At 59.5% G+C, this 11,404-nt stretch overlaps 1 protein-coding gene across 1 annotated transcript; it reads right to left on the bottom strand.

The window, feature by feature from the left end:
• Window positions 1–1,115: 1,115 nt before the first annotated feature.
• ST6GALNAC4 (ST6 N-acetylgalactosaminide alpha-2,6-sialyltransferase 4) lies at window positions 1,116–10,886 on the bottom strand. The gene is made up of 6 exons (XM_028514858.2): window positions 10,702–10,886; window positions 10,200–10,280; window positions 8,443–8,628; window positions 4,918–5,330; window positions 3,125–3,232; window positions 1,116–1,811 (listed from the first exon to the last, which is right to left on the bottom strand). Exons 2-6 carry the CDS (start codon window positions 10,209–10,211, stop codon window positions 1,622–1,624), a joined length of 909 nt encoding a protein of 302 aa, XP_028370659.1. The 5' UTR covers window positions 10,212–10,280; window positions 10,702–10,886; the 3' UTR covers window positions 1,116–1,621.
• Between the last annotated feature and the right edge of the window lie 518 nt (window positions 10,887–11,404).

The raw sequence follows: 11,404 nt of genomic DNA on the forward strand, positions 1-11,404 counted from the left end.
GGTGCGGCTCAGTGGACTGAGCACCAGCCTGCAAACCCAAAGGCTGCCGGGGTTGCGGGCCAGGTCCCCGGCTGGAGGTGTGGGAGAAGCAACTGATGGATGTTTCTCTTCCTTTCTTCCTCCCTCCCTTCCCTTCTCTCTAGAACTGAATTTTAAAAATAAACTTATTAGAATTTGAAGCAACAGCAGAGCATGAAGCTAAGCGAGCGTGGGGTCCCTGGGGGGGTAAAGGCACAGGGCGCGCACCCGTGAAGTGGAGGACTCCTGGAGCTGGAAGCTGGAGCCCCAGGGCTCCGTCCCAGCTGAGGGCCTGAAGTCCGGGAACCGGGTCCTGCGTTAGTCAGTCTCCGGTCCCCAGGCGAAGGGCGGTAGTGCCAGTCCCTTGGATCAGGGCCCAGACAGTCAGGCTCAGCTCTCAGACCTGGGGCTCCACCCCGGCTCAGTCTCGTGGCTTCGCCAAATCTGTCAAGTGGGCTAACACGAGCCCCCTGCCAGGGTGGCTGCAGGCCCTTGCTGTTTGCTGGTGGGTCGGCTTTTCCCACGTCACAGGTGAGGAAGCTGAGGCTCTGAGAAGGCAAGCCTCCGGCCTGCCCCTTTCTCCTAGCCTGCCTTCCTCGAAGTACCACCAACTCCGGAAATTTAGCCCCGGCCGTGTGGCTTAGTAAGTTGGAGCATTGTCCCGAGACCCAAAAGGTCACGGGTTTGATTCGAGGTCAGGGCGCATACCTAGGTTTTAGGTTTGGTCCCTCGTCGGGGCACTGGAGGCAACTGATCGATGTTTCTGTCTCTCTGTTCCTTCCTTTCTCTCTAAAATCAATAAATATATTCTCGGATGCAGGAAATTTAACTGGCAAGGAATTTGACCCTGGACAAAAGACACAGGGTGGAGGAATTTCCTTCTCACCCTGAGCTGTCTCCACCCTAGCCGGGGCTAGGCTCTCTGACCCGGTTTTTGAGGGGGGCAGGCTCTTGGGGAAGGAACACGCAGGCAGATGAAATGGGTTAGGGGAGGGGCCCCAGGACTTGGTCTGCCCTCGGATCCACAGGTTCCAGGACTGTGGCGGGGAGAGCAGCCCTGACTCTGACCCCCAGACACAACCACACCGGAGGCAGGGTTCCAGAAAACTCGGTTTACCCGTCCACGCGAGGTGGCCCTGGCAGTCACAGTTCCAATGCCCCTTTGCTCAGAGAACCCCATGCTCTGGGCTGCCCTGACCGGGGCGCCCAGCCGAGGCAGTGTGGCTCCCAAAGTGCGTGGAGGAGGAGTGTGGAGAGGGAGGACCAGGGCCGGTGCAACTTCAGAAGTTGCAAAGCTGGTGAGTGGGGGACCATCAGCCCTGAGGGCAAAGGCCACTGGACAAACCCCGAGGTGGGATGAACCTCGTAATTAAGATTCAGATTACTCAGGGAGTCCCGAGTAATCGATTACTCAGGGATGGGAGCAGGGTACAAAGGTCACCACGCCCCCTCCCCCTTCAAGTGTGGAGGCCCACGACGGCTCCGAGTGTGCCTAGGTCCACCTGGCATGTGGCAGAGGCAGGATCCATAAAATAAATATTTCTGGTGGGGTGTGAATAGGACGGAGGCCTGGCGAAGTCACGGTGGCCGGCTGGGCCGCGGGCTACTGGGCCCTCCAGGACGGGTGGGCGAACAGGATGGGCCTCCTCCTGGCCCAGCGGGAGAACACCGCCTTCTCCGTGATGAAGCGGTGGGCGCTGCGGGGCGCCCGCTCGTGCGCCAGGTACATCTGGCACTCGTCCAGCCGGCCCTTCTCGAAGTAGTGGTAAGGCACTGAGGGGCGGTTCTTCTCCCTGCGGGGCGGGCGGGCGGGGGACAGGGACAGGAACAGGTGTGGGGCACCGGAGCTCGCCCACCTCCCGCCAGACCCCGCACCTAACTCAGCCACCCTCACCGGGCACTGCGGGCCCACGGAGTCCCGTTCCTGGTCTCAGAGGAGGCCAGACAGGCAGAGACGGGGCAGGGCAGCGTCCCAAAGGCCAGTGTTCAAGTCCTGGCTCTGCGTCTTGCCAGCTGGCTGAAGACAGGCCGAGACACACCCTGTAACCCTCAATAACCCATCTGTAAATCGGGGACGGTGATATCCACCTTCCGGGCTGAGTTCATAGGTCCAAAAGATGAAGACAGCCCTGGCCAGGTAGCTCTCTGGTCAGATGGTTGTCCCGCTATGCCAAGGTTTCGGGTTAGACTCCCGGTCAGGGCACATACAAGAATCCACCCGTGCATGCATACATAAGTGGACCAGCAAACAGTCTCTCTGCAACTCTCCCAGCGAATCTGTCTGTTTAAACTCAATTAAAAAAAAGAAAAAAAGTCCCGGCTGGCGTAGCTCAGTAGATTGAGTGTGGGCTGCGAACCAAAGTGTCGCAGGTTCGATTCCCAGCCAGGGCACATGCCTAAGTTGCAGGCTATAACTCCCAGCAACCGCACATTGATGTCCCCCCCCCCCCCCTCTCTCTCTCTCTCTACCTCCTTCCCTTCCCTTCCCTCTCTAAAAATAAATGAATAAAATCTTAAAAAAAAAAAAAAAGTAAAGACCACAAAGTGCTTGGCTGGTGCTGGGCCCTGGCCAGGGGCTGAGCAGAGCGCACTCCGGCCCCTGCCACCTCGCCCACGCGCTCAACAAACACGTCCCCAAGAGGAGGGAGGGTGAACACGTGGGACCCTTGGTGAACTTGACAGTTACCGCAGTATTGAAACATAACTTCAGAAGGAAAAACTTAGGTGTGATACGTCACTGACATGCAACTGGTCCCAACTGTTGCAGTAAGTACTTCCGTAGGCTATTCTCTGTGTAACCATTTCCATAACCTTCCGGAGAATATACGACTATTTTCTCTCCTTCCCAACAAGGAAATGAAGGCTCTGGGAGACTGCGTGCCTGGCCTAAGGCTGCACTGGCAGAGCGGGGATCGGCACCGAGCCCGTCCCAGAGGCTGGGCCCCTTCCCCCGGGCACCAGCTCCAGGGACACCTGTGCTTCCCCTGCCGCCCACCCGGAGGCTGACACGCCCCATGCCCTGCAGCTCCCAGATCCTCGGGCATGAGGCCCACGGCCCTCCCGGCCTCCCCCGCTCCCCTGCCGCCCAGGGCCTGGCCGGCCTGACCTGCAGTAGCTGTCGCTGACCATTCCGTAGACCACAATCTCCTCGCACAGCTCCAGGGCGAGGATCATGGTGAACCAGCCGGTGCTGAGAAAGGAGCCCGACTGCCTCCTAGCAGGGAGGGGAGACAGAGTCAGCCCGGTCGCCCCCCCCTCCACTCGGGGGCCCGCGGGGGCTCTAGCTTCAGCTCCTGCAAGGCACTGCACTGGCTCCCCTCCCGGCCAAAAGCCACTCCCCTTGACCCCTACTGGAGAGGGTCCTGGAGGAGGCTGGGGAGGGGACAGAGCCAGCCCAAGGCCAGCAGTGGCCAAGAGGGAGAGCTGGACACAAACCCAGGACTATTCAACTCCTCACCACCTGCAGGACTTGAGCAAACAGTGTGGGGGGCCTGGCTACGTGCTCTCTGGATCTAAGGGACCGAGACTGGGGGGACAGCGGGGGGCAGCAGAGCAGTGGCTGAAAGTGGGAAAGGGGGTTCCCTGGAGTCCAGTGGTCTTTGATTCGGAGCCTGCACCTGCCCTGGGGTGTCCGGTTGTGCATGAACCTCTCTGAGCCTCGCTGACCCACCTGTGGAGTTGGTATCATTACAGGTGGTCACAGGGTGGGAACACCGTCAGCCCGGCAGCCCCCCACGTCTCCACACCTCACTCGGAATGAGGGGCCGCGTGGCCACCCCAGGCCTCCACGCTCTCAGAACACCAGCACCGGTCACTCTCCCAGCTGAGAGCCACTCACCTCCACCTCTAGAGAAGCATTAGGAGGTGGTTCATTCCCTCACACTGGGCACCTCTCAGGCCCTGTGCTGGCCAGGAAGCTGCCACACTCAACGCTAACATTCTCAAAGGAGGAGGCAGCTGGGAGAGAACCGCTGAGAAGACAAGGAAACAAAGGAATGCAGAGTGTCAGGTGGGAGGCGACTGTCAGATGGGGTGGTCAGGGAGGGCTTCTCTGAGGAGGTGACATTCCACCCAGGCCTGAATGGCAAGAAGGAGTCAGTCACGGGGAGGCTTAGGGGAAGCACATTCTAGGCGGAAGGAACGCTGTAGGCAGAGGCATGCAGGTGAGAACCGGCATGGATGTGTGAGCTGGAAGCCTAGACAGCCAGTACGGCTGGAGCCGGGCAGGCAGGGGCCAAATAATACAAGGCCTGTGGGCCAGGGGACGGGAGGACGCGGGAGTCTGGACGTTATTCTCCATGTGAAGAGGAGGGACTGCTGGGGTGAGTTCACTGGGGTGGCTGGAGCTTGGACTGCAGGGGCAGCGGGGACACCAGCCAGGCAGGTGCTGCAAGGGCAGAGGAGGGTGGTGGCACCTGTCAGAGATGCAAGACCCCAATGTACATGGCAGGTGATGGCACAAGGGGACCTGGGTGGAAACCTGGAGGCTGGTCGTTGTATTTCCTGAGCTGTGGGGCAGGGGAGGAGCCCACGGGGGCGGGGGAGGCCGGGATAAAACGAGATGTTGAATGCAGAGCGCTTAGCCCAGGGCCTGGGGTGTGAGGGGGACTGCCCGTGCTGTAACTGTTCCTTTTTGTTTCTGGAAGGGACTTCAGAGACCAGTTCGGATCTCAGGGCACCCCCTGCAGAGGGAAGGGCTCCCTGACACTGTCCCTACGCTGGTCGGTGCTCACAAGGCCCCCAACCGCTCACCGCCATTCGGGATCCTCGATCTTTGTGATAATGTGATGAACGACAGTCTCTCTGACTCCTGCTCCCTTGGAGGGGGCAGGACCACCCCGCCTCCCTCTCCGCTGACCCCGAGCCAGCAGGGAGACCCCAGCAGACAGGCCAGCTCACCGGTTCTTGCCCGTCTCGTCCTGGAAGACCTGGTCGCAGTAGGCCATCATGCGCTCGGTGAAGGTGTACACCTGCAGGCCCGGGTACATCCTGGTGAGCTGCAGCAGCGTGCGGTAGGTGCGGCCGCCCAGCGTGCGGTCCATGCTCCTCCCCTGGCCCCACACCACGTAGAGCGTGTCGCGGGCCTGCTGGAAGTAGTGCGAGTAGTTGCGCAGCAGCAGCGGCACGGTCGTGTGCGAGACCACGCGCAGGGTGCTGCGCTGGCCCACGTCCACCTCGAAGCCCACGGTGGGCGCCTGGTTCATGCGCAGCACGCACTCAGCACCGTCGATCTGGGCGCCCAGGCCCGAGCCCAGCATCTGGCCGGAGCTGGACACCACGGCACAGCTGCGGCAAGGCCCTCGGACCAGCGGCTGCGGGGGAAGGAGAGACAGAGATGGAGAAAGGTGTGGGCACCTGACTTCTGCCCCTGCTCCCCCCCCCCAAGGGACACCTACTGACCTCACTCGACCCCTCTATCAACTCGGAGTACTTCATCAGCCCAGGTTACAGATGAGAAAACTGAGGCCGGGCAGGTGGCGCTAGCCGCAGAACTGAAGTTCTACATTAGCCACATTCACGGCCCTCATCCCTTCTGAGGCCCTAACAAGCCCTTGATCATGAAGTCTTCATTAGAGTCACAGCAGCAAATACTTATAAAGCACTCAGCATGTCACCTGGCGCAGGCTGGGTGTCTATAGGTGTTAAGTACACAGAAACCTTGGCTCTTCAAAATCACTCAGGTCACTCCTTTGCCTGAGCCTCACTCAGGCGGCGTCCACTTCAGTAAGTAAGAGCAGAGTCTTTAGGCCCTGGCTGGCGTAGCTCAGTGGATTGAGCGCAGGCTGCGAACCAAAGCATCGCAGGTTCGATTCCCAGTCAGGGCACATGCCTGGGTTGCAGGCCACGGCCCCCAGCAACCGCACATTGATGTTTCTCTCTCTCTCTCTCGTTCTCCCTCCCTTCCCCCTCAAAAAAAAAAAAAATAAAATCTTAAAAAAAAAAAAAAAAAAAAAAGCAGAGTCTTTAGTGCCCACGACAACGCTGGGAACCTCTGGTTCCGAGCCTGAATCCCGACCGCCCCTCCCTGGCTGGATGGCCGTGGGCAAGTCCCTTTGCCTCAAGGAGACTCAATCCCCTCATCTGTAAAATGGGGATAAAAACACCATCCACTTGACCAGGCTGTGAGGATTCCATTAAAAATGCCTGGAGAGCCCTGGCTGGTGTGGCTCAGTGGACTGAGCACCGGCCTGAGAACCAAAGGGTCGCCGGTTCAATTCCCAGCCAGGGCACAGGCCTGGGTTGCGAGCCAGGCCCCCAGTAGGGGGCGCACAAGAGGCAACCAAACATCGATGCTTCTCTTCCCTGCCTTCTCCTCTAAAAATAAATAAATAAAATCTTTTAAAAAAATGCCAAGAGAGATGACTTCTCCGCCTTTCGGCTGAGATCAAGTGCGGTGTTTGTTCTTCCCAGTTTAAAAAAATGCCTGGAGAGTCACAGTGCAGTGCGGGCCCAGCCCCTGCCTCCTTCCCCTCCAAGAGGCGGAAGCTGAGCCAACCAGCCCACAGACACTCACTCAGGATCAGGGGCCACGTCTCCCAGGAAAGGCCTGGTTCCCCACCCCCAGCTCCCGCGTCCTCGGAGGGGAAGGAGGGTTTACCAAGCCCTGTAAAGGCTACGGGACATTAACTCCAGTTAATAGAAGACACGCTGTCACATCCCCCTCAGGGACATTTCACATTTGACACGTAGACTGAAGAACTCGTGGGACTGCTTTCCAAACCCCAGCAACAAAGAAGAGACTTCCTTCTGCCCTCGGTATGAGCTTCTCATAACGACTGGGGTCAGTTCAGATCCAAGGTCACCGCCAGGACCCGGAGGAGTTCTGCCTGTCCTACACACGGCCTTTAAAGTGTTGAATCCCTCATTTATAAAAACCAGCCCTCCCAACATTCAAGTCTTGGACTTCCTGCCTCTCTTAACGAATACAGAGACCGTGGCCACCCTGAGCCCACGTGCCCAGGGGCTCTGAGTGCCCGAAACGAACACTGGTCACCACCACGCAAGACGGGACAGGGTCCACCCAGCCCACCCCAGCAGTTGCCCCGCCCGGCCGAACTTGGGGGGCGCTGGAGTTTGTGCGCCCCTTCGCTGCCGTTCCTGCGTCTTGGTCAAATATGCAAATGGCACCCGTTCCGAACACTGTCCACGAATCCCCCGGGCGAGCCTGCACAGTGACCTTGCAGAGACAGGAACGTCAACCACCCTCCTTTACAGACGGGGAGGCCACGGAGACGCAGAGGCATGAAGATCTGAAACAAGTCTCCTTCGATCCACTGCTCCTGAGCACACACGCTCAGAACCGGGAGCTGCCCGCGCTGGGTGTCGGCGCAGCACGCCTCCGAGGAACCTACCACGGGGGCCACTGAACTCCGGGGGAGGAGTGTGAAGCACTCTGAACCTCGCCCAGCAGAGCTGGCGTGGGGAGGTGGGGGCCGCAGGGCAGGGGCACAGCCACGTCGCCCTGGGCACCAGCGTCCCTGCCTCCCCATGAGAGGGAGAGCTCTAGGCTGCTGGCGTATCCGTGTCATCTCCATTCCCAGCAGCGGCCAGCACAAGGCAAGCCACTTTCAGGACACCAAATACACACCTGTTGGGCGAACGGACTGTGAGTCAACAGGTAAATCCGAAGAGGCACACAATGTACCTACCACCAGGATGTCACGTCCGTCTCCCCCGCTGGAATGGGAGCTCCAGGGAGCCCGCCACTCCCAACCACCTGCCCCCAGCCAGCACTCAGCTGACCGCAGCCAGGCAATATCTGTTGAATTAAAAACCCATTTCCGCCCTGACCGGTACAGCTCAGTGGGTTGGACATCGTCCCGCAGAATGAAAGGTCACTAGTTCGATTCCAGCCAGGGCACATGCCTGGGTTGTGGGCCAGGTCCCTGGTTGGGGGCGTGTGAGAGGCAACCGATAGATGTATCTCTCACACCTCAGTGTTTCTCTCCCTCTCTTTCTCCCTTCCTTCTCCTCTCTAAAAATAAATAGCCCTGGCGGGTGCAGCTCAGTGGATTGAGTGCTGGCCTGCAAACCGATGGGTCACTGGTTCAATTCCCAGTCTGGGCACATGCTTGGACTATGGGCCAAGTTCCCAGGTGGGGGCACGTAAGAGGCAACTGATTGACGTATCTCTTGCTTATTAATGTTTCTCTCCCTCTCTTTCCCTCTCCCTTCCCCTCTCTCTAAAAATCAATAAATAAAATCTTTAAAACAAAACAAGCCCCATGTGCTTTTCCCTCTTAGCACATGGGGCTTAGAGAGGTGAGCTGACTGTCCAGTACCGCACAGCTGGTAAGCAGAAGAGCCCAGCACAGATCCAGGCTGACCTGGCATGAGCCCGGTTCCCACTATCCTCCAGAGAGTGGGGGGGGGGGCACCCCAGCATCTTTGGTCCACCCCCAACATGCTGCCTGGCCGACTCACCTTCCCATCTGGCACTCTGCTATACCCAGTGAAGTGCAGGGGCCCCGGCACGGTGGGCCTGGAGTTGGCGGAGAGGTGGGGGCCCAGGCAGGAGACCAGGCAGAAGGGCAGGTAGGCCCAGCAGCACAGCAGGATGTAGGCAGCGGAGAAGCCCAGGGAGCACAGGATGATGAGCAGGAACCGACCCTGGGGAGACAGCGGTCATGAGGAGGGAGTGAGGGTCACTGGGGCTCCTAGAAGCTTCTACAGGGTGCTGCATGCACCCCAGCCTCGTGGATCCGAACTCCAGCTCAGTAGCTTGTAGAGCATCAGCAGAATCTAGTCTCCTTTCTCTGGGCTGCCAGGCTCAGACTACCAGAGGCTCTGGAGATGAGCCCTACATTCTAGAGAAAACCAATTTGGGGTGAAGTATGTCACTCAAAGCCACACTCGGGCAGGAAAAGAGCAGGGCGAGTCCTCAAGTCCAGGCTGCAGCGTCCATGCCCTTGACCGGAAGCCTGGGCGCACTGTGCGGCCTTGGGTGAGCCTCTCTCCCTCTTCCGGCCTTTTTCCTTCTCTACAAAATAGGGGCCAGTAGCGCTCACAGTGCAGACTTACAGCGGTGACAGGGCTCTGTGTCCTGCAAAGTGCCGAGCACACGAGGACAGCAGGGTGCCCATCGGCAGGGCACCCAGCCCCCTTCAGACCCTGGACTGAGGCTGTCAGCAGGCCCACTCCTGGCCCCCTAGCCCCCTGGCCGACTCAGCGGCAGTCCACCAAGCTGGGGATCACGATCCCGGCCAGCAGTCTCGGTGAGCAAGGAGGTCCCGAAGGGGATGAGAGAGAAGTATCATTCAAGAAATGGTTTCAGTCACTGAGAGCTGCTGTCCGGGGGATCTGCCTCCAGAAACCACGTGCCAAAAGCCACGGTGCCCAGAAGCCCTACTGGAGGGCTGGCCTCGCTGGCGGACATTGTGATGCCCCCACCAAGTCTTCAAGGCGGGGCAGTCTGGTTGGGGAGGGACGGGGGTCACCACTCAGGGCTGTCATCCTGGGCTGGGCTACTCTGGTGACCGTCTGTGTGTCTCTTGGCTCTGATTTTCTCCAAGCCTGTCCAGGCACAGGTCCCTCAGCCACGGTCAGAGCCCACCTAGCAGCTGGCTGGTGCTCTTTGAAAACCACGGGTGGAAAAGCAGCTCCCACCACCCCTCCAGGCACAACCCAACAGGCACAACCTTTTCTGCCCATAAACCGTATCACCTCTAAAAATAAGTCTGTGCGTGGCCAGCCAGGGGGTGATGTGGGGAAGCCCTGAGGCCTCGGGCTCTGCCCGACACATGTCTCTGTGCACAAGGGACCCAGAGATCTCCGTGCAGGCAGTGGCGGTCGGCCCCCCGCACGTCCAGGGCTCTCTCCCACAACCAGGGACTCCCGATTCAAGTCAGGAGCCGCTAAACTGAACTTTCACACCATAGCTCAGTCCCAGGCAGGTGGCTCACCTGGGTGGCCTCCCAGATGCTCACAGGAGGTAGGAGTATTATCTCCATTTGCAGGGGAGAGGGGCAAGGCACTGAAACCAGAGAGGGTCCACCACCTGCCTGGGGCCACACAGCCTGCCAGATCAGAGCTGGACCTTGAGGCCAGGCTGCCCTTCTCCTCCAGCTCAGGAACAGGGGGATCAGAAGGGGTGGTCAGTCCTGGGGTGGGCGAGGCCACTGAGGCTGCTATGCCAGAAGCCACCTCCGCGTCCTTTGTGGGCTTTTCTTTTCCCCACTTACCTGAGCTTTCATGCTGTCGCTGCCACTCAGCGGCAAGAGGGCTGCTGTCTCCAGGGCTGGGAAGGGGTGGGAGCCGGGCACCTGTCAAGACCCAGAAACTCAGAGCTGGGTCCCAGGCCTCAGAGGAAACTGCCCAAGGAAACTGAGGCAGGGGAGGGAGGGTACAGGCGGGGTCCAAAGCAAATGGCTTCTCAATACAGAAGTCCCCAAACTCCAAAAGCACTGGCCCCGTCCTTAAGGAGGTGGAATCCGTGACCTCTGGGAACTCTTCCGCTAACCCGAATCCGATTGTGCAGAAGAGGAAGGAGAGGCAGAGAGGGAAAACCCTGAACTCAAGGTCACCCATCAAGTCTGGGTCAGAGAGAACCAGCAGCCGGGGCTCCGACTCTCACCCACCCTCCTACCTCACTAAACGCGGGACAAGAAGAGGCCTGGGGCGCGGGAGAAGGGTTTCCGCCCTCTCCGGGTTTCCATCCCCCCCCTCCCCCAGCCGGGAGCTAACCGGGCGGGCAAGTTGGGACGCGTCGACCGCTCTCGATCCGCTACTCGGACCTCCATGGCCCGCAGACCGGGCGAGCCGGGCTGAAATCTGGAGCCCCGGGGCACAAGCGGCGCCTGAGCCGCCGCTCCTGGAAGCTGGAAGCCGAATGTGCGACTGTGCGACGCCGGGGGCGCGGGCTAAGGCTGTGAACTAGGGGAGGAGAACGGTGTGGGTGGGGCCTGAGCGTCAGGGGCGGAGCCTACGACCGCCGCCTGCGCTGGTAAGGAGGGACCTGAACGGCCGGCCGCCTCCGGGTGTGGGCGGGGACTGCGGGGCCCGAGGCGGGTTTCAGCAGCGGTCGGGTGGAGTCTGAGCTCAGCATCCTATTCCCTCTTTTCTGTCCCTGTCATTTGTCTAAGCTGCTCCCCAAGATAAACTAACAAACAAAATAGGAACACTCATAGATGCAAAGAACACACAGACAGCTGTCATAGGGGAGGGGGTTGCGGGGCTGGGTGGAAAAGAAATTCAATTTAAAAATAAAAATAAAATACCCTCTGCCCAGGTTAGGGGTGGGCGACCGCTAGTGGAAAGGCCCACCCTAGAGGGTGTCAGAATTGCTCAGCCGCGGCTGCGGCCCCACTGGAGTTTCTCCATTTCTGAAACGGGGGGATGGGGAGGAAAATGAAACAGGACCTGGGGCCAGGCAGCCTGGAGTTTCAAG

The sequence above is a fragment of the Phyllostomus discolor genome, chromosome 3 (genome assembly GCF_004126475.2).
Source record: "Phyllostomus discolor isolate MPI-MPIP mPhyDis1 chromosome 3, mPhyDis1.pri.v3, whole genome shotgun sequence".
Taxonomy (NCBI): domain Eukaryota; kingdom Metazoa; phylum Chordata; class Mammalia; order Chiroptera; family Phyllostomidae; genus Phyllostomus; species Phyllostomus discolor.